At 43.7% G+C, this 23,487-nt stretch overlaps 1 protein-coding gene across 1 annotated transcript in view; it reads left to right on the top strand.

The window, feature by feature from the left end:
- The first annotated feature begins 4,093 nt into the window (after positions 1-4,093).
- Positions 4,094-23,487, top strand: part of SELENOP (selenoprotein P) — a 43,849-nt gene continuing 24,455 nt past the window's right edge. Inside the window, exons 1-2 of the mRNA XM_029216391.1 lie at positions 4,094-4,288; positions 7,397-7,487. Coding sequence (XP_029072224.1) covers positions 7,474-7,487 — 14 coding nt within the window. The 5' untranslated portion in view covers positions 4,094-4,288; positions 7,397-7,473. The remainder of the gene's footprint in view (positions 4,289-7,396; positions 7,488-23,487) is intronic.

Genomic DNA, 23,487 nt, shown 5'->3' with positions numbered 1-23,487 from the left:
CCAGAGGCCTCTGTACCCCTCATGTGGGAGTCGACAATGCCAGGGGCAGGGTGTAGGTGGGGAAGGAAGGAACTGATTGGGACCTGGGCTCCACCCAAATGGATTCCCCTACTTGCCATTGGGAGCCAGAGCCTTCTGCTACCTGGAACCTCATGTTCCTGTGCTAATAAGGTCCTCTTCCCACTCTTCCCAGCGCTCCTGGCAGTGCAAGGGACTTACCTGTACCTAAGCTTTCTTTTTTTTAAATTAATTTATTTTTATTTTTGGCTGCTCTGGGTCTTTGTTGCTGGGCGTGGGCTTTCTCTAGTTGCAACGAGCGGGGGCTACTCTTTGTTGCAGTGCATGGGCTTCTCATCGCGGTGGCTTCTCTTGTTGCGGAGCATGGGCTCTAGGTGCATGGGCTTCAGTAGTTGTGGCCCACGGGCTCAGTAGCTGTGGCTCATGGGATCTAGAGCGCAGGCTCAGTAGTTGTGGCGCACAGGCTTAGTTGCTCTGTGGCATGTGGGATCTTCCCGGCCCAGGGCTCGAACCCGTGTCCCCTGCATTGGCAGGGAGATTCTTAACCACTGCGCCACCAGGGAAGTCCTGTACCTAAGCTTTTTGCATCCATCCATATAACTCACCAAGAAGAACTTTTTCCCAAAGCCTGTGTCCCATGCCTACAGGTTGCTCTCTGAACTCCCAAGTAACAATAAAACTGTTACCAAACTAGGTTCATTTGCCCGATGTGCAACAAGCCAGACATTGAGATGCTGAGGTTTGCAGCAGAGAAAGGGTTTATTCATGAGACAGCCAAGTGGGAAAACGGGAAAACAAATCTCAAATCGGCCTCCCTGAAGGCAAGGAGCTTGGGATATTCATGGGATAAAGCTGAGGTGTGGGGAGTGTGAGGGAAGGTGATTGGAAATAAGAAAAGGTGAGGTAATCATTGTCCTGTGCAGGTGCAACTAAGCTACAGGCTTTTCTCATGGGCTACGTGTTCAGAAAACGGTGGTGTTAGCACCTTCTGAGGGTGAGTTTTGGGCCCTCTGATGTCAAAAGGTCATGGAACGGAGGCTCGTGAATGCCCAGTTGGAGGGTTGGTGGTCTTAACCAGTCCTAACTGGCTCGAGCTCAAATTGGACACAGTTGATTCCAAGTTCCTGAAGAACAACTTGGGCAAACAAACGTCTTATTGTTTAGGCTATGTGACACTTGGAGTGTTTTGCAAGTTTTTTGTAGCGACAACTAAAGCGAGCTTGGTCAGTGAAGGCAGGTTACAGGTTTAATGGATTCTAACTGATAATTACCCTCCATTTCAAAGCTACCATTTGTTGAAGGTCTAAGTCCCAGGCATTTTAATAGCAGCCTTAGGTACGTTATCTAACTTGATTTATTCCTCACCACCCTGTGAGTCAACTAGCATTACCCCATTTGCTTATGAGAAAACTGTTGCTCAGTTACCCAGCTAGTAAAAGGCAAACCGGTTTTCCTGATTGAAAGAAAAACATTGCCTTCCCAAGGCTATTTATCATGACCTTGCTTTCTTAGCTAAAAGTTAAAACACACATTCTGATCAGATACAGTGTACACCGGGACCCTCTCATAGAATATCTGAGGTCATTATTGTCCCAAATGAACTGGGAGACGTGTTCATACTCATAATTCACACTGACCTCTTGTCCCATCTCCCACACGCCCCAGTTCGGTGGGTGGGTATCAACCAGTCATTAGGAAGGAAACAACATGATGAAATAAGTCATCCCAGTCAGGCTGCTGTGTTGGTTGTGTTTTGTTTTCCTCTGTGGGGTGAACAGGGGAGGGCCTCAAATCATGGAGTAGCTCGAGAATTTTTTTGGTTTTCCTGTTACTGTTTTTAGGTGGAATGTCAGCATATGTGATTGCTAATTTGACAGACACTCTTTCTTTTCCTCTTTCTTCCTGAGCAAGGACCCAAAGACCCAATTTTCCAGCAGATTCAAAGCCTACCTCTGTCTGCACTCTTCTTAGCACAGCACCATGTGGTTGCCTGTTCACTTCTTCTCTTTAATAATAGACTTTGAAGGTGATTAACCCGAAAGAAACCTCGAGTTGGTGCGGTTTCTGGCTGAGAGGGTTTTCTGATTCCTCTGAAATCACACACCAGGTGGGCATCCACCTGCTCTAGGAGTGAGTAAAGTGAGTCCTGGGCTTAAGGAGAGCTGGTGAGCTTCCCAGCTGGGGAGGAGATGATAGACCCAGGGATGCTGGGACCTCTCCACCCCCACTTTGTTATCTTTTGGTTTATACCTGAGGCAGGTGGCCCAGGCCCTGAGGTGTCTTAGAGTAATAGCTTGATGGTCTGCTCACCAAGACTGCCGTCCCTGGACTGACTCCTGGTCTCTTACCGCTGCAGGCTGAGACCTGTGCCCCTCCACTTCCCGTGTTCAGCTCTGACCCCTGGGCTCCTGCTTCTGCTCTGCGGCCTGAGGAGGAGGAAGCATGGGAAAAGGAAGGGTGATGCCCTGGAGGAAACAGAAGCTCTGCAGAGTCTAGGGGCTTAGATGACTGGCTCAGCAGTTCTCACTGAGGCAGGGAGTGGACATTCTGAGGGTAGATCCTGGATCTTAAATATTTGGGAATCTGAGGGTAGAAGAAAGGGTACGGGAGAAAAGAAGAAATCCATCAGACCAATAGGATCTGGTAAAAGAGGTCCCAGCACTGCAATTAGGGGACCAGTGTCCCAGACCTAGTGAAGGGGGTGAGGAGGGTGACCATGAGGCTGCCCTCACGTCAGATGAAAGACTTTTTATTTTATACCAAGTTACTAACTATAGATTTGTTAATCTTCCACTGCACAAAATACTCGAATTTTCTGTCATCTTTGCTGTTTGCTCATTTCTGGGCACCTTTTAACATGGTTGGGAGAAAGGGTGTGAACACATCATAGCCCCCATGCCCAGGCATATTTATTCTTAACAAACCACCAAGACCAAACTCATGGTGGGCACAGGCAACTTTGCCTTTGGTCAAGTCTCTGAAGCTGAGTTTCCTCCTAGGAAAGTGTGGGAGAAAATACCCGCCTCATCTTTCACATACAGCTGTTGTGAGGATTCAGTGGGTTAACAGATTGTTCATTTATGTTTTTTTCAACAGATATTTATCAAAAGCCTACTCTGTGTCTACCCTCCTCCAGAGTTTGGGGGTTCTCAGTGAACAAGATAGACGAGGACTCTGATGTCAAACCACTTACATTCCATAATGCATCTGTGGTTTTCAATATTTTTTTAAAAAAATTTAAAAGTTAGGTGCAATTATAACCATACCTGGAAGTCCACTATGTAAAATAAATAAAAAGGAATTAAGAGCAGGGACTTCTTCCAGCGCCAGTTTCCGGTGAACTTTGGGAGTACTGTTTGAGAACTACTTCTAGAAATTTCTTCACATGCACTTAGCGTGTGAGAACGCAGTGACTCCCGATTTGGCAAATACTGTGTGTGTAGGTCCACCCAGACCCCCCGTGCTGGCTAAGACGAGCAGCAGGGCCCGCAGGGCAAAGGGAGGGAGTAATCATTGGTGAGAGCTAGTGAGAGCCGCAGCCAAAGGAAAGGCTGCCCGTGGCCATTGTGGCTTCGGCAGAGGGATGTAGCTGCTGCCAGACTGAAGCCTGGTCGGAAGGGGCTCTATCGCTGCATCCTCCCTCCGTCAGTCTCCTGCCAATGCGCTTCACGGGTGGAATCCATCCAGAAGCTGGAGGCAAGGAACCCCTCCTCATGCAGGCACAGAGCAGGGTGGGGCGAACGGAGAACACCTGTGACAGTGCCCTGTGGTGTGCCCTGCGTGTGCAAGGTGCTGCAGATACGAAACAGGCGAGCCGCGGCCCCGTTCTAGAATGCAAGCCAGTAACTCCAGGGGAGCGTGATGAAGACTAGTGCTGGCTTAGAATCACGGCCTAGATGAAGATCAAATGACAGCTCAAAAAGAGTCTAGAAGTGGGAATCCTTACACATAATATGGCTCCTACGCAACAGTAGCCTCTGAACCAGAAACCTGATATTGATATGCGATACCGTTCTTGTCTTTTTTTTTTTTTTCTGACAGGGTCCTCTCAGGGAGATGCAGACAGTGATCCTTAGATACTCAGCAACCTGGTCTCCTGGTCAGTAAAAACTGTTGTACTAATAGCATTAAAAGGTGTCTTCAATAACGTGGTAGTAAGGAGGAGGGGCATCCCCCCACTGCACCCCACCCACGTGCCACAGCAGTTCATGACGTCCTGTCGGCTCAGAGCAGCTGCAGCTGTGCAACACGTGATAAACCACAAAGCAAGGTAGTACATGACATCTGCTACTTAAATTGTGGAACCTAAGCCGCAGCTCAGTGGGTTTGGCACACATGGGGTGGCCGTGTGTGTGTGTGTGGTGTGGTGTGGTATGAGATTTTGAACACTGAAAACGAAGATAAACTATGTGGTTGTATGGATTCCCTCCTGCATTAGATGATTCCCTTCTCATCTCAGTGCGTCTCCATCATGATGGGAGTAGATGTGGAGGTGGGTGAGGTAGGGCTCCTGTCACCCCACCCAAGCACTGGTTGCCCCTGTCCTGCAGTGACTGTCAGAAGGCAGATGCCAAGAAGCCCAGGGGATCTGCCAGTTCCCTGACCCCCTGTGGGAGCACCTGCCCGGCAAGAGTGGACAAGAAGTTTCATCCTAAATATTGTTGCCCATTCTCAAATTGAAACTCCACTGGTTTCAATTGCTATATTTAAAAAGGATAACCAACAAGGACCTACTGTACAGCACAAGGAACTCTGCTCAATGTTATGTGGCAGCCTGGATGGGAGGGGAGTCTGGGGGAGAATGGATACATGGATATGCATGGCTGAGTCGCTTTGCTGTGCACCTGAAACTATCACAACATTGTTAATCGGATATACTCCAATAGAAGATAAAAAGTTAAAAAAAAAAAAACTCCACTGGGATTGTTAGGAAAAATTGAAATAAATTCTCAAATAGAGGGATGAAAAGAATTGTTTTTCGTCAGAAAAGATTTGTTGATTTTTTTAAATGCCAGCAAACTTGTGGCCAAAGCATCCAAAAAAGACTCCGAGAGTCCATGATTCTGATGTGATTTTTGTAAGAATTTGAAACTAAGTCATTTCGTTGCGATAGGAAGGTGGTTAACTGACCCTCTCTAAGAGTCAGCTCTTTAAGGAAAAGGGAGCTCACACCTACTTTGGCAACATCCCTCCGTGCCTGAGACCCTGGGAAGGTGGGGAGGTTTCAATGAACTTTGTTGGCTCCCTTTGCAAAGCAAAACTGGACAGGGATGGCGTTTGCAAGTTCCTTTCTGAACAGCAAGTAAGACAAAAAGATCAGAAAGTTCAGTTTGGAACATAGACTGTTCTAGTCTGACTTTGTTCTCAGAAGCTGCTGTGTTTCTGTTCACCTGACTGTGCTTTTTAAACGTGCACAAGAGAAAAGTGATCCAGCTGGGAGTGGGGAGGGGAAAGGAGCCCTAGGAGGTGGCAACAGTGTACACGCGGTTCAGCAGCTGAGCCAGCACGGCCAGGAGCATGAAGGGTGACAGCGTGGGTTCTCGGGGCAGATGAAGCCTCTGCTCAGCTTCCGTCCCGGCTGCTCCGTGTGAGGAGAGCTGTGGTTCCTCCTTGTCACCAGGGACGTGACAGGAACGAGGTGCTTTGTGTTTCCGAGGAAAGAGTTCAGTGAACCCATCTGCAGTTTGTCTTCTGAGGTTCCTCATCGAGTAGTCAGAGGCGGCATGCTGAGAGTATGAGGCTTGCTGATTGTCTTTCTGTGACTGTGTAAATGGTACAAGTTTTCTGAAAACTGGAGGTTTAAAGGGCCGGTTTTATTAATGGAAAAACTGGCTGGAAGAATGCTTTTGGGGTTAAATGCCAAAACACAGCTTCCTTCTCTTTTCCCCTTTGAATGGAGTTGACCCATTTAGGTACTGAGAGTTGAAAAATGAGCCATTTGAAACTGCAGCTGGGCCTGCCAGAGAGGGAGGATGGCTGGGAGCCCCTGGCTCTGGGTGCAGCAGCTGGGGGAGGGGGAGGGGGAGAAGCAGGGCACTGGCATCTTCCTGCCCAGATTTTCTTCACATGGTAGTCCCACCGTTAGCACAGAGGAGGGAATACCCTCCCCGCCTTCCTGTTTCTCTCCACACACATCCACACCATTGATGCTGCTTCATGATCCATGATGCCTGGATGCTGCTCCACCATTAGTGTGTGCCTTGGGCAAGTTACGGAACTTCCTGTAAAAGGGAAGTCATAATAGTCTTTAGGCATTCTGAGGATTCCTTGAGACAATGCATTGAAAGCTCTTAGAACTGTGTAGAAAACAGTAGGTTCTCAGCAAATGCCGATAGAAATCAGGGCTCCTTCTGCCGCTAAGCCCTTTTGATTTCCCCGAGGCCCTTTGATCACTGGCTTGAGGGTGAGGCGATCCTGGGTACAAACAGCTAACTGGGAAGTGGAGAAGAAGAATTTGTCAACAGAATCCTCTCCTTTCTGGAAGCTGGTGAGGAGGTCAGTGACAACAGTAAGACCATAGTAAGCGTTGAGGATGTAGTGATAAGGGACCCTGTTTCAATGTATGCTGTTGATCGTGCCACACAGAGGTGGTACTTAGGCCCACAGATCTGTAGAGGATGATAGGTAAGAAAGAAGTTACCTAGATGCAGAGAGAAGTACATATAATGAATAGCAGTGGACAGTGAGGGAATAGCTATAGAAGGTTAGGATTAGCACCCAAAATCGTGACTTGAGAAGACTTCATTTTGGCTTGACCTGAGGCTGTAGAAATGACTTTACTTCCCCCAGGAGAACTGGGAACTGAACAGAGTGAAACTGGGAAGAGTTGTAGGACTTTGTAGGGAGAGTTTTGAGATGGAAAGGGTTAAGGCCAGAGATCAGGCAGAGGAAATCATTGCTGTCACTTTCACCATCAATAGCAAATATTTGCTGACTCTCTAGACAATTTTTGTCTCATAAGCAACACACTCATGGACTTTGAAACCAAACTGTTTACATGGAACAACCCTACTTGTATAATGTGTTTAATTTTTCAGATCATAGTGAAAGCTTTTATATTCTAAGTGACTGACTGAGGGGGTATGCATGATGAATCTGCACCGAAGAGAAAGGCATAGGAGAAATAGGGTAAAGGTTACAATGTTAGTGAGGCCCCCCAACATGAAATTCTCCTTTAGCCCCTATGGCAAAGATAGTGCAATGTGTTCACCAAACTGTATACATTCAATTCCTGAGCAAACAAGAAAATCACATTTCCCACCAGATGCTCTTGCATCTAGCTGGGACCACAAGACTAGTTCTGGACAATAGAATATTAGTAGAAGTGATACAGCCACTCACGTTTCCTAGATCTTCTACTCTTCTTTTTCCTTTCCAGGAGGCAGAGCCACAGATGGAAGGAGCCTGGATCCTTGAGTTAAAGCTTAGAAGAAATCCACCTGGGAGAGCCACCCAATGAACATCAGAATGTGAGTGGACTAGAAATAAAACAGCTGTGGCTTGATGAAGTTTTAGGGTTGGTTGTTGTAGAAGCTAGTGTTAATGATCCTCAGACAGCCAAAATAACCAATATTGGAATCCTATTATTAGAGTAACCATGGTGTTTTGGAGCAATAATAATTTCTTTTGCCTTAAGATTTTGGGAGGTTCCTGTTGAAGTGCGAATATAGAAGTATAATATATTAAGTGATTGAAATTCACGATATTTGCTGCAGTCAGAGACACATGGAAAGGCACAGATTTGTTCATTTATTTATTCAGTATTGAACAGGTGCCTACTATGTGCTAGGCAATGGCTAGATGCTAGAGGTACTAACAGTTTTTCTGATTGGTCGTTAGTGAAGGGCTTGTTTATTGGGATAGAGATTTTTTAGATCTAAGTGAGAAACATCCACTCTCTGGGATGTCTCCTTCCTAGTTTTTGTTCCTCAGTCACACCCAGGAAGGGCAAGGGAAGAGTTCCAAACTATGAGCATCTGAGCTTACCCTTTGTGGCACAAGTGGAGACAACTCCCTGGTAGAGAGGCCCCGGCCTGGGAGCAGGGAGGACAGGAAATTCTTGTGCGCCCAAGTCGGTAGGAGAGGACTCGTTTATGTTAAGATAGGCAAGATAGGAGCCGGGAGGACTTATAGGGAGCTTGGGATTCCTTGGAATTAGAATCTGTTAGAAGGTCTTGATGTCTAAAAATGATCATTGGTATTAAAATAAGCAAACAAAAGCAGTGCGATTCTTTTCCACCTATAGATATATGTCCTTTGGAATTCTTTCTGCTTTCTTAGTATGGTGGAGATTCTGAATAATGGGGTGAGGGGCGGAAGCAGAATTCTAAAATATCATGTGAGCAAATTCCATGTTTATAGAAAGAGATAAAGAAATCTCCTAAGCATTGACATTTGTTTCACTTTTATGCATGAAGTCCTCCTCAAGAGAAGGATGAGTAGCCTTCTCCTAGTTATCAAAGATGAGACTCGAATGAGCTGATATCCTGAGAAAGGGGACAGAACGTTTTGTATCTGATGATACAAGCCCTTATCCAAGCCCTTCGCTTGGTATGCAGAGTTCCGGACAAGGGGAGACCAATTACATAAAGAGATCAGGCCTTCCTATGAGGAAGAAATGGGAATGCCCTGGACCTGCTAAAGGTAGATTAGAGAAACCTTTAGGCTGAACTGGAGTCTGCTGACAGGGAAGGACAGCATGGACCCTAAAGCAGACCTTACCAGGAGGACAAGGGATCCAAGACTCAGTGCAGGGGTCTAAGGATTTTGGGTAAAGGCTGGTTTCAGGGCAGAGTGTGTTGAGGGCAGGAACCCCTCCTAGATGACACATTCACTCTGGCATGATATCAAGCCTTTGCAGAAGAAGTGGCTAAGCATCAAAGGGTGGAAGAGCTGAAACCTTGGAACTATAACCCAGAGCAGGGACAAGCAACCATTAGCTAGAGCAGGGCCAAGAGTGACAGTGGTGCTAGGCGGCTGATGACAGCGTCCAGTTCCCTCTCTCCCTCTTTCATCATTGGATTCTTGGATACTCCTTGTGCTCTTGGACAGGAAGTGGTGTGTATTGTGAAACTGTGAGAGGGGGAGCAAGCATTGCTTGAGAGGACATTGCAGACCTGAAGGGTATGTGAAACGTGGAACAATTAAGTAGGAAAAAATCGTCATCGTATTTTCACTCACAGTAGTTTGCAGGAGGTCATATAGACCATGTCAGCCTTCAGTATATCTAAATGAAGAATGGGATGGAAATCGAGCCCCTAAATACACACGTGAAAGGAATATAGGATTCGTAGCTGTGGTGAAACAGATAATTTCATGGGCACAGAATTTGTGGCTGCCTTTTGAGCCTCGTCTGGCCTGAACATGTGACCAGGATGAATAATACATTAGCAGAACAATGAGATCTGTTCGCATATCCAAGCTAGTTTTGAGTTCTGCAGAAACAGAAATCAAACTATCATCATTGCAGTACTGACTTAAAGGAGAACAGCAATTCATTTAAAACAGGTTCTTCAAAACTGGTTAACATACGGACTTCTTTGAAGGAAAATATTTTACAGATTTCCACCACTGACAAATTATCTTTACTATAATGATCTGGTCTTTCTCCCTTTCTTTCTTTCCTTTCTTTTCTTCTTTTATCTTGTGCTTGGGGCTCATTGAGATTGTTAAGTCTTGAGTTTCTGTTTTTTTAAATCCAATTTGGAAAAATTTCAACTGTTATCTATTCCAACATTTTCTTCTATCACCACTCCACCCCAGTTAATCCAATAACATAAAATTAGGTTGCTTGAAGTTGTTGCACAGCTCACTGACACTCTGTTTTATTTTTTTCAGTTTTCCCCCTTTCCCAGGGATTACTGTCCTGCACAACCTGGTGTCCAATGTCTGAAAATCATTGTTTTATATATTTTTACCCTGTGTTTTAGTAGTTTCCGGCAGGAGGGTACTGGTGCTGGCTACTCCATCTTGGCTGGAAGGTGAATGAACCATCAAGAGCCACTTTGAAAACCTCTCTCAAAAAAAGGAAACCTTCCTCTCCCAGAAGCCTTCTCCTTCAGGTTCATTAATCATTCATGGTCATGTGTTCACCCCCGTAACTCTTGTGGCACGTGACTAGTTCTGTGCATACTGCTCACACAGTCTACCTGCTTCCAACCCTCCCTGGCCACCAAAGTCCTGCCCTAGAGAAGCACAGTCTCATCACAGACCCTGTGAGAATTTTGTGCACGGGGAAAAGCCTGGCTACTTGAAGGGTACCCGTGGGACCAGCAGTATGGGTACCACCTGGAAGTCTGCTAGAAATGCAGAATGTCAGGCCCTACCCCAGCCCACTCAATCAGAATCTCTACTTTCATAAGATACCTGCATGATTCACGTGCACATGAAAGTTTGAAAAGTGCTGTGGTTAGATCTCGGCGTCCTTTGTGACTTCTCAGAGTCCTCTCCAGGGTAGTTGTTCTTTAACCCAACAGCAGGTGACCTGGGCAGTTTTGATCATTCCAGTGAGGTGTGTCTAACCATGTTAGCAACATTATGGCTGTTGTTAAGGTTGTGTTGTCAGCAAATGTGTCTTTCTCAAACTCTTCACAACTTGGATTCACAACTTGGAGTCATGCAGGAGGACTTACCTCTGAAGATCCCAGGAGCCTGGCTGCATTGGATAGGCACAGGCTAGACATGAATAGCCCGGGGGTGTGGCCTCGAATGCCAGAGGCACTGCACTTTGCTGTTCCACTGGGGTTAAATCAGGTGGCTATAAATCATGACGTCTTTGTGATCGATACTTTGAGGATCTTCACAGATAATATACTTCTTCCTGTAACAGCTTAGGAATGTAGGCATTATCTTAGAGAATGATGATAGTGATGGGTCCAAAATTTGATTTTCAGCTTTCTCATTTATTAGTTGTAAGATATTGGGCAAGAAGACTGATTTCTCTAGCCCTCACTTTTTTGTAAATTGAAGGGATTAGACTGCTATTAAAGGACTCATATCCCATTAAAACAAACCAACCAACCAACTCTAGCCAGGCAGAGTTAGAGTGATACTCTCTTTACAACAGCTGTAAAGCTTGACTGTGCTCATGCAGAAGACGCTTTGTATCAATTTATGAAAACTGCCCAATTAGACCATGAAAATGATAAACATAGACTGACAGAGACTTGGAAAGGACTTTGAAAGACTACTAAGATTATCCTTCCAGAAGCATCTAAGTGATAATCACAAAGGTCGCTGTGACCTGGTGAGACAGGCTGTAACTATGAGCCTGACTCACGTGCTCAAAGTCCAGATGCCTCACAGGGACACTTTGCTTACAGAAACAGAAAGGAACATATCATGCACTTCTGCTTCTGCAGGTGGTGAGGCCCTAGCTAGACAAATATGAGCTTCGCTAGTTCAGCGATTGTGGGTTGATATGTGATCAAGCAAAACCTGTCAATTAAAAGCACCAGAAACAACTTCTTTTTTAAAAAAAATTAATTGCAAAATATTTCAAAAATACAGAAAATAATAGATACTAACAAATACTAACATTTGGTCCTATTTCCTTTAGATCCTTTTCTCTATAGAAATTAATTACACCTACAGTTAGTCACACCCATTCCTATGTTCACTCTAAAACCGTGATTTTGAAGTTCTCTCCCTTTAAAAGTAGAGATTGTAATTTGATAACGGTTACTCTTACATTAAAAAGAAACATACTCTAAAAAGTCAAAAATTGATATGTCTACACTATTTCTGAACAAAATAATGACTTTAGAATTCTTTAATTTAAATCACCTTTCCCTTCTTCTATTTTTCAAGTATCTTAGTTTTACTTCATTTAAATTCCTCTCTTCAGTAGTCATTATTATTGTTGTTATTTCAAATAGTGAATGAATATTGACCAAAGTATCAATATTTACCAAGTTCTTTGATCCATACTGGTTTTTGCTCTCCACTCATTCCTTTTCTGTTAAATTGCCTCTTTCTAAAGTACATTCTTTAGTAGTTCTTTCAGGGACTGTTTGAAAACACACACGCTCAAACTTTATCTCTCCTCTTGAATGACATTAGCAGATATTTTTCCTCAGCACTTTCTATTATTTTGTGGTCTTTGTTTTTTCCTGTTGAGAAGTCTGCTTTAGTCTAATTGTAACTTTGTAGGTAATCTGGGTTTTTTTGTTCTGAATACTAAAATTTTCTTATTATCAATGGTGTTCTGCAGTCTTACCCGGGTGAATCTAAGTGTGGCTTAATTTTTGCTTGTTTAGCTTAGTATTCATTGTGATTCTTAAATCTGAACATTTAAGTCTTTCATTGATTCTGGAAAATTCTTATTGACTATTGCCTCTCCCCCAGTAATTCTTTTCCTTCTTTTGTGACTTCTAGACATTGTCTGAACTCCTGTATCTCAGTAGTTAATTTTGTATGCTTCCTGGAGAATACGGATTCTGTCCAGTACAGACTCCCACTAATTGCTATCCCCAAGCTTCAGATGTTTTAGTATATGTAATATATGCACCTCTTCTCATTTCGTTACCTCAGTTTAACTTAGGTATCAAGACACAGGTTTTGGTGTGAAAGTCAAGTTCATATCTGTGTTCCATTTTTACTAGGTGTTATTTTTTTTTAATTTTTTAAAATTTGTTCATTATTATTATTTTTTTTTTTTGCTGTATGCGGGCCTCTCACTGTTGTGCCCTCTCCTGCTGCAGAGCACAGGCTCCGGATGCGCAGGCTCAACGGCCATGGCTCATGGGCCCAGCCGCTCCGCGGCATGTGGGATCTTCCCGGACCGGGGCAGGAACCTGCGTCCCCTGCATCGGCAGGCAGACTCTCAACCACTGCGCCACCAGGGAAGCCCTAGGTGTTATTTAACAATTTCCAAACCTCAGTTTTAGATTTGAACAGAGGTGCTCAGTGGAGATAAAAAGTATGCACTTCGTAACGTTGTTGTGAGGCTAACGTAAGATAACATGCGTAGTACTTAGGCTGGTGCCTGGCATAGGTAAGCGTTTAGTAAAATGGAATAATCAAAAAATTGTCATCATATCACCTGCTCAAGGCAAATCCCTACACCTGTGTTTGGTGTCCATCTCCTCTGCAATTTGCAATATTCTCTTTTTCTCTAGTATTTTCAGCTTCTTCACCTCTACTAGATCCCACCTCGCAGACTATAAAAATACCCAGGTTTCTTTACTTCCAAAATAGCGAGTCCTAGCTCCATCCTGAGATCTCCCTCCAGTTACCACCCTTTTATCTTCCTTTCTCCGAAAGGGCTTCTGCTACATTTTGCAAATTATCCTTTCCAAATCACTTTTTTTTTTTTTTTTTGCGGTACGCGGGCCTCTCACTGTTGTGGCCTCTCCCATTGCGGAGCACAGGCTCTGGACGTGCAGGCTCAGCGACCATGGCTCACGGGCCCAGCCACTCTGCGGCATGTGGGATCTTCCCGGACCGGGGCACGAACCCGCTTCCCCTGCATTGGCAGGCAGACTCTCAACCACTGCACCACCAGGGAAGCTCCCGAATCACTTTTCAACCAACTTTTTGTCTTTTTTCACAAGCTTAGCTGTGGGTTGTAAAATCCTGTATTTTTTTTTTTTTAAGTCTCACTTTTGCACATAGTCAGCCACTTTAATTATGATGATAGAGATAATAACTGTTTTGAGCCTTTGCTTTTTTCTAGGCATCAGGCTAAGTGCTTCATTACCATTGTCCCATTTAATCCTCATAACAACGCTTTGAGGCAGGAACAATTATTATTCCTGTTCTACAGATGTTGAACTTGAGATTTAGAGAAACTGAACAACTCGCCAGAGTCATGTTGCTAGTAAGTGAGGAGCTGGGACTTGAAGCCAAGGTTCCTTGAAACCAACTAATTGGAATCACTAGATGAAGCCAACTGTGACGCCTGCCCTACTTTTAGGATTCCAGCAACATCATCCAATCACAGTCCTTAGTGTTTAAGCCTGTCAGATTTTCTGATATTTGTAGCCTGTAGTGTCCTGTAGTTGACCTAGGCTACCATGCTGTAAGTCCCTGAAGGGCTGGGTCTCTGGTTTGCTTCTTTATTTTTAATTCGTAGTAGTTAGCACAATGACTGGAACACAGTAGGTATTTGAATTTATCTTGAATGAAAGAAGAAAGTTTTTATTCTTTACCATTTCAGCACATTTCATCAGAACTATTCCATTCATTTGAACATTTAATCCAATGATTCTTACTTGAGCAAAGAGGTGGCAGAGCCCCTCTGAGAAGAGGGACTCATGTCTGGATCACCTGGGAGAACTTTTCAAACCTATTTAGTTTTCCACTGCCATTTTGATTCTCCCCTCTATGGGGCATGTTCTCCAAGTGTACTGACTGAGCCACTGAAAGAAATGTGTTATAAATCTCCTGTGTGTTAGGAGGGCAAAAAACTTTAGAACCCCTGAAAATCAGGTATTGTGTATTCCTGTTTCCATGCACACAAATTTTGTTGTTTCAAACAGATTGTAAGAGATTATCAGGAATTCCTTCTTCATCTTGGAGAGGTTAGACTCATAGAAAGTAAGAACTGGAAGGGACCTAATATTATAAGAGCTTATCAGGAATTCTTTCTTCATCTTGGAGATGTTAGACTCATAGAAAGTAAGAACTAGAAGGGACCTAATATTATCTGATACACTTTTCATATTTCAGTGGTAAGGAATCTGAGGCCTTGAGAATTTAAGCAATGCTCCCGTAGTTGGATCCTTTGCAATGGCCAGCAAAGTGTTAGGCACATAAAAATGTGCTCAATAAATACTCATTATGTGGATGAAAAAATTAGAAATAAAAATCACATTGACATCAAAGTTGTCCTGCTTTTCTACTCTGCCTCGGAGCAAAAATGCTCTATTTTAACCACGTCCAATCACAAATGCCCAGTCAGAAAACTATTAATTGGACCCATCCTGTCTCTGCTATTCTCTCTCGTCCTTGAGTTCTTGGGGTATTATTGTAAGATATACTGTATGATCTAGTGCTTATTGTTTTTAATATTTTTCTGCACATTTTTAATATCTTTCTGCATTTTGTCTTCTGCACATTAAATGCCCTGAGAGTATCTTACTTTGTGTTGCTTTGTCTCCCTTCACCACACCCAATCCTGGAACAGCTGGGATTTAACTAAGTTAGTTTTCATTGATCACTGATAGATTAACTGATGCCTAACGTCTGAGTAAAGTTGTTATACAGGTAACATTTACCTTTTTTGAATTGAATACTGTCATGTGACGTAGTTTTAAAAGTAAATGAGTGAGTGAAGGTTAAATTCTCTTTTAAGTGTAACTGTAGCAAAAAACACATTTTGCTGACTTGTTCTTAGAGACTCAAAAGTACATATTTTGAGTGTAGCTTCCTGGTATTTACAAACACGTGATCTTGGTTGGCAAAGATTAGCACATTTGAGAACGATGTATTATTTACTTATTGCACAATCACAAATCCACAGCCTTGTGAATGTTAATATTTTCTGGGAATGATAATAGACTTTGGAAAGATAGCAGCTGCAAAAATAGTCAGAAGTTATCCACAGTTTTGGAGCCTGAATTCTCTCGCACAGAAAAAGACCAACATGAAGAGCCCAGAGTGGCAATAAATTAGCCTGGGAGTCAGGAGATTAAGAGTTCTAGTTCTGCTCTGGTTCAAGCCAGCTGTGAGACCTTGGATAAGCCTATAAATCTTGCTGGGCCTATAGCTTCTCATCTCTGAAACCAGAGGCTTGAATTTCAGGTGATTGGTAATGTCTCTTCCAGTTCTAACATTCTCTGATTTATTTGAATCAACAACCATTGTGATAGGAAGAACATGTAATGGTGATAGTGTTAGCACTGGAAAGATGGGTTGTAGAATGGAGAAGAATAAACTTGTGCTCTTTTGATAGAGGAAGGTCTTAATCCTTCAACCTAAAAGTTTGAATTTCACAGCATCTGAACTGAATATTTATGTGGTTGTTTCACTGTTTAAAATGATTTTGAAGTCCATAGATACGTCCAGCTAAACATTAAATGAATGAGACCAAGTTATAACTGGATGAGTTTCATAGAGCTGGGAACTTTTCCACAATTCTCCATTAGTTGTTTTGTATTCCGGGACCACAAAGACCACATCTTCATGGTCTCCATCACCAAAACTTTGTAATCATTTCTGCAAAGGTATCACCCAATTCAGCCAAAAGTCCACTTGATGTGGAGGGCAGTGTGTGGCTAAGAATAACTGTGGCTTTGTGAAGCCTAGTCTGGATGACGACTCACACGCCTTTTTTCCTTTTTTTGAGGTTGTGGTTAGTTGCTCTTTCTCTGCCTACCTCTGAGGTGGTCCTGGGTCAGTATCGTGTGATCAGCGAGCTTGTGAGCTCTTTTAGTTAAAAGATATTAAGACGTACTCTGGCTGAGCGATGGAGGTTTGGAGCGAGGATAAGCTACATATAGGGAGGACAGACTTATAAAGTGGCTCCACAGAATATTCATGGAAACCCAGGAACGGCTGGGGTGACAGGTTCCAGGGAAAGAAGAACAACAGGATTTGGGAGGCAGAAGAGCCGACAGAGATCTAATAGCTGAGCTACCTTGCTGAATCCTCAGTACTGGAGTTTGTGCCCTTCACTGGAGCATCGCCATCGTGTGACTCGGTCATGTTCTTGTCTTTGCTTCTCTTTGTGTGTGGTCGCTTCTCCTCTCAAAACAACTTCCTGAGGCTGTTCTTATTTCCCAAGGCAAATTCCCGAGACAGAATTTACCCATCTAACTGATAATCAGCATCTTTGTTTTGGGTCGTGTGCAGAGAAGAGTTAACACAGCAGGCCTGAGACTGCTCTCTTTGGAAAGGCCTGCTTGCAAGATTGGCCTTTGGCTGGTATGTGGGTGTTTCCGCCATTCTCAAAACTGATAAGGGTGGTTCTCTGTGCCTAGACTGTTTGTGCAAACGAGGATATTTATGCTGAGCACCTGCTTTCCTTCTGGGAGTCTGGAATTTTGATGCATGCTAGACAGAGAGTGCACATGTGACCAGTCCCCAGTAAACGTGTTGAATGCTCTGTCTCTACTGGGCTTTCCTGGAAGGAGCATTGCACACACATTACTACATTCTTCATTGCTGGAGAAAGTAATGTGTTCAAGTGTGTCCCTTCATAGAAAGAGAGCATAGGAAGCCTGTGCATGGATTTCTCTAGATTCTGCCTGTCTTTTTCCATTAGGATCTGACTATGTATCCTTAGTCCATCACTGTAATAAATCTTAACCGTGAGTCCAACTATGTGATGAGTCCCTGTAGCAAATCTCTGAATATGGGGATTGCCTTGGAGATCCCAACACAGGCCACCTCAGAGGACCCAGGCCAACTTAGGTCTTGGCTGTCCTTGGGTTAAGAGTTCGACATTGGTCCCATTAATTGCATATGGGGGAGGGGGGATGGAGTCGTGCTTGATCTCTCCAGCTTATGGAATGGTCTGAAGCAGTGGTTCTCAACCCAGGCTGCAAAACAGAATCTTCTGTGATGACTTAGAAATTAGACCCCATCCAGGATTAATCGGAACCCTGAAATTAGAATCTGTGGGGTGAGCCTGGATAGTAGCATGTTTTAAAAGCTCTCCAGGGCTTCCCTGGTGGCGCAGTGGTTGAGAGTCCGCCTGCCGATGCAGGGGACGCGGGTTCGTGCCCCGGTCTGGGAAGATCCCACATGCCGCGGAGCGGCTGGGCCCGTGAGCCATGGCCGCTGAGCCTGCGCGTCCGGAGCCTGTGCTCTGCAACGGGAGAGGCCACAACAGTGAGAGCCCCGCGTACCGCAAAAAAAAAAAAAGCTCTCCAGTGATTCTAATGTGCAGCCAGAGCTGGGACTGATGGCCTGGAGCAGTTTTCCTCCACAGGGCTCCAAGTGGCAGTTTCCTTTGGAAGGTGACTGTAGGCTTGGGAGGCATTGTGATTCATCTGGCCAGCACAGTGCTCATTTTTCACATGAAGAAATGAAGACCCCGTGTCTTCAGGCATCCCCCAAAAATGGGTGGAATTGCTTAGCTGTAATTGGGAATTGTGTCATTTTAGGGGTTCTACTGAGGCATCTTTATAGCATAAAGTTTATGTTGGTGACCTTCTGCGCTTCCAAACTCTGGTAGAAAAACCAGCAGAAAAAAAGACATTAAAATATATATAGCCAGCTGCAGCAATGTATTGCCATTGGCACACAGTCCTGAATATGGACTTCCACAAAATCGCTCTCTTATGAAATAAACAGTCACATGTGTTTCTCAGGGTGATTCCAAGATCCGTGTTAAATTGTTTTTCTTGATTAGAGAGATTCTCACTTTGTCTTTAGAAAAGCTGGTTGTCAGGAAAGCCCCAGTGGGTGGTATTATATTCCGTTCCAGTGCAGGAAGCCCAGCAGCTGACCTTGGAGTACGGCGGGGTGGGTTCCTCACAGCCTCCAGCGCCAAAGCTGCTGCACGAACAAGCTCCAGCTCCCTGGAGCAGCCTTCATTCGGTACATCCGCCTTAATGCAATGTCCTGCTCACGCTGGACGCCTGGTAAATATTTGTTGAGTTGACCTGAGGTGATAATGGAACTACTGGAAGAAAGAACTGCTGCTAACAGGTGGGAGCTCACCGCCCTCCCTCCCTGTTTTCCGTAGAGCCCAAGGCTGTTCCATAAAGTGCCACTTTATGGATAAAAGCAGTTCTTTTCTATATGGAAGCAGCCTTGGACTGCGTGTCCTTAGGAAATATCCTGATGCCAGGTTAGGATGTAGTCTTTTCTTCATGATAGCTGTAGAGTATTTGTAAGAGACCTTGAGTACCTGTGGCGCCATCCCATCCCCCTGCACAGCTTCCGATGACCCTTGCACAATTGGAGATAAACAGGACTTAACTTCAGCCTCCAGCCTCCGCTTTGGAATTGATATCTTTCTTACCCACACATGCTGTGTATTCTCTCAAGCTGTTTACCTTTCCCCTGCTTTAGGAAGGAGCTTGAAACTCATTCATTCTAAGAACTTTGGGTTTAAATACCGTCCTGAGTTTTTGCACTTTAAGAACCTCAGTGAGCAAAGCTTCAGGTGGAGGAGGTCGCTTTTGGGGGTAGTGGTGGTACAGGGGCACTGAGGCAGTGACTTCCAGTACCCTTGGCAGTCCGGCTGGAGCCCCCTCCTGTAGGCTATAGGCTGACCGCATCATGGGGTGGCCTGGCTCTGACTCAAGACATGTGGGCCTGGGGCATCCTGACCCTTAGAACCACTGCTAAGAGCACCAGCGGAGGAAACCCCTGTTCTGCCACCACCATGTCGTCTCCAAAGCATTTCGTTTAGCCATTCCATTTTGTTTCCCTTTCTGCAAGCTAACCAAGGCATCTGGCAGCTGCAGTGCAGAGTCAGCAGGAACAGTTCTGTTTTCTCTTTGCCACTGGCACCGTCTCAGATTTGAACGAGTTCTCAATCCCAAACTGTGCTTTTGGAAGTCTTCCTAAACGCAAGGAGGCTGCTAAAAGACCAAGAGTCTTCAAGCAGCATGAAATTCTACACCAAGAGGGCTGAAGAAAGGCTATTCAAATGAAAACATCATGAAACCAGAAAACAATATTCTTTTTTTTTTTTTTTTTTTTTTCACGGTACGTGGGCCTCGCACTGCTGTGGCCTCTCCCATTGCGGAGCACAGGCTCCGGACGTGCAGGCTCAGCAGCCATGGCTCACGGGCCCAGCTGCTCCGCGGCATGTGGGATCTTCCCGGACCGGGGCACGAACCCGTGTCCCCTGCATCGGCAGGCGGACTCGCAACCACCGAGCCACCAGGGAAGCCCGAAAACAATATTCTTATATGTGGGGTGCTTAAATACCCAGAAACAGAACTTCATAAACAGCTAGTAATGAAACTATACCAAGCATGAAAAAAAAAAAGCAGACTGTAAAAATAGCATGTGCAGAATGACTTGTTATAGTAAAATACAGGCTATATAAAATATACAGACCATTTATTGTTTGTTTACTATGTGCCAGGCACTTTGTTAAGTGCTTATATACTGTACATTATTATATATTGTACAACTGACAAAAACACCCAGGAAGGCAGTTCTTATTATCCCCATTTTATAGATGAGAAAATGGAAGCTCATGAAGTTTCCAGCTTGCCCAAACTTGACCAAAGTCCTGTGGGAAAAGTCCATGCTCCATCAGAATATTTTGAACCATTACTATATATATCCGCAAGGATAAATCATTGGTGATAAATCATAATATTGGTTGATAAAGGATGAATGATTTTTATTTTCTTCATTTTGCTTATGTATATTTTCTAATTTATCTCCAATGAACATCTTTTCTTAACAGAGTTTTTTTTTTTTTAATGAATAACTTATACCAAATACCGAATAGTTTATAGATGAGTTACATATATTTACTGTGAAAGGATGATTAAAAAGTTTTGGGAGAATTCTCTTTATTCCTTTCATGAAACTATAAAGACTTCTAGTTATTAGTTTGCTAGGGCTTCCATAACAACGTATCACACAGGCTGGGTACCTTAATAGAAATTTATTTTCCCACAGTTCTGGAAACTAGAAGTCTGAGATCAGGGTATTGGCAGGGTTGATTTCTTCTGAGGGTCATTGTCTTTGGCTAACAGATGGCAGTTTTCTTCCTGTGTCTTCACATGGTCTTTCCCCTGTGTGCATGTGTCATAATCTCCTCTTCTTATAAGGACACCAGTCATATTGAATTAGTACCCGTCACCCACATCACCTCATTTTACTTTAACTATCCCTTTGAAGGCCCTGTCTTCCAACACAGCCACATTCTGTGGTACTGGAGGTTAGGACTTCAACATATGAATTTTGGGGTTACACAGTTCCGCTTGTAACAACTTCCATGATAGAAATATTTGACCTAAATAACTCAAGAAATTAAATTAACACCAGTGATGAAAACAACATTAGCCGAAGTTTGAGGGTATCTATGTCTTCTACTCAAATACTTCATTTGTGAAATAATATTTTTAGAGTAAACCTTATATGACTTTTCCAAAGACTCCAAAAAGAGCCAAAGAAAGGTCTAATGATGATAATACAGATGTGCAATTGTCATACAATAGGAATTCAAACTCCTACAACAATCATCATTAAATCATCTTTATTAGTGGTCTGAACTTGTGACTCTGAAATTTCTCTCTTCCACATTTCATGAGACATATGCCTCATTTTAGCTACATTTCTAACCTCCAAGTGATGAGACATAAATTCTCAGGCTGCTGTATCTGAAAATGCCTTTTGTGCATTTTGTTTTCCCCTAGTCGTTTGCAGTGATGAATGGTTCACTCAAGCTTAGGAACAATGGAACATTATAGCAATGACCTCAGAGATGGTACAAACTGAAGGGAAGAAATTCCACTCCCTGCCCCCATCTTTGACAAGATCAACAAATTGTGTATACAGTATTAGGACCAGGCAGAGGACGGGCTCTTTCTCCAGAGTCCCTGATGCTGGTGGTGACCGGCCAGAAAGGAAACTCTGAATGAACCTTGTTCTTTCTCCCTGTGGCTTTTCCTCATGCCTTTTCCACTAGCTTGTAGACTCTCAGAGGTCTAGACCTGCTTCCTACCTGCCACCATCCACTTCACTCTCTGGCTTTTCCTATCGCCATCTCTGCCTGCCAGTTGAGTACTGTCTATCCAGCAAGGTCTGGTCAAGAACCTCTTTGGGAATTCACTTCTTTGGGAATGCCTTCCTGGACTGGACCTTCAATATTGCTGCCTTTCTTAGATATTTGTAGACTCGTCTAGAACATAGCTCCTTGAAGACAGGGAACTCTTCTTTTCTCTATTATGACTTTATCTTAGTAATGCTCAATAAATAGGTACTAAGAGAATGAATAAACGAGTGAGCCTCAGATAACGGGGCCTTTGCTTTTGGCAAAGTTTCTGTATTAGAAATATATTGCTATATAACAAATGACCCCAAAACTTGGTCACTTAACGTACCAAACATTTATTTTTTCTCAGTTTCTGGAGTTAGGAATCTGGGAACAGCTTATGTGAATACCTCTCCCTCAAGGTCTCTCTCAAGGTTGCAGTCAAAGTGACAGCTGGGGCTGCAGCCTCATCTGAAAGTTCAACAGGGGGAGGATCTGGTCCCAAGCTGGCTCATGCAGTTGTTGGCAGGATTCATTTCTTTGCTGGCCATTGCACTGAGGGTCTCCCCCAGTTTCTTGCTACATGGACTTTTCCATAGGAAAGCTTGCAGCATATCAGCTGGCTTCCCTCAGAGCCAGCGAGCCAGTGAGAGAGGGAAGAAAGATGGAAACCAGAGTCTTTTTGTAACCTAACATTGGAAGTAACATCCCATCACTTTTGCCATATTTTATCCCTGTCCCACCAGCACTCAAGGGAAGGTAATTACACAAGGCCATGAGATCCAGGAGGAAGGGATCATTGGGGCCTGCTTAGCAGCTGCCTGTCCCAGTTCCACTCTCAACAGGCATTTTTACTTGCTGCACTTGGTACTTTTCCCTCTAGGCAGTGAGTTTTAACCCCATAAAACAGGCTTCTGGGGGAACCAGCTCCGGGCTAGGTTTATAAATGCAAAGTCTGAATGAATGACTGTTCCTTTAATTTAAAAAGGCCTCAGAAAGATCCAGACATTTGCTCCTGCTCCTCTTTCATTTTCGTGGCATTGACTGGGCTTTATCTTGAGTGATTGGCCTGGATTTTTCGCTTTCTTTACTCTTTACAGAATTATAGGCCGAACTATAATTCTGGGTTTCTTGTTGATCCATTACCCTTGTAGGATTTCTCCCACCATGTCACTATGAAGGCCATTATGGTTTCAAATTGACCAAACTTTTAAAGTCCATCCAGAAACCAAAAGGAGAAAACTTTGATTTTGTAGAATGCCATTGCATGATCTTGATTTAGGTTGAGAGGATTTTTAGAGTCGGGGTAAGAAATACTTATGCTCCAGATATCAAATTCCGACCACCAGTTGTTAATTCAAAACTGAACAGGGTATGCCATATTAAACATGTAATATTCCATTAATGTAGACAGTTAGCAGCTCTTACAAAAGGACCAAAAGTACTAGAACTGGATGCTGAAGACTTGGCTCTTAAACTTGCTGTGTGATGTTAGGAGAATCATTGAAACTTCTGCCTTGGAGTCCCTATATAAAGTGAAGCTAATAATAGTGAGCTTACAGTATTTTTTTTAAGATCAACTAAAATCATTTATATCCACCAACAGTTTAAAAAACCGCTTTCCGTCATCACAATTGGATAATCTATTTTTAAAAGATGACAATCATGTTGACTTTTTTGATATATGAAACTAGTGGCATGAACTAATGTTTTTTATTTTTAAATTTTATTTTATTAAACTATAGTTGATTTACGTGTTAATTTCTTCTGTACAGCAAAGTGATTCAGTTACACACACACACACACACACACACACACACACACACACACACACACACACACACACACACACA

The sequence above is a fragment of the Monodon monoceros genome, unplaced genomic scaffold (genome assembly GCF_005190385.1).
Source record: "Monodon monoceros isolate NGI ecotype Baffin Bay Population unplaced genomic scaffold, NGI_Narwhal_1 Super_Scaffold_12, whole genome shotgun sequence".
Classification (NCBI taxonomy): Eukaryota; Metazoa; Chordata; class Mammalia; order Artiodactyla; family Monodontidae; genus Monodon; species Monodon monoceros.
Note: the sequence above shows the minus strand (reverse complement) of the source record. Positions and strands in the feature narration are given on the sequence as shown.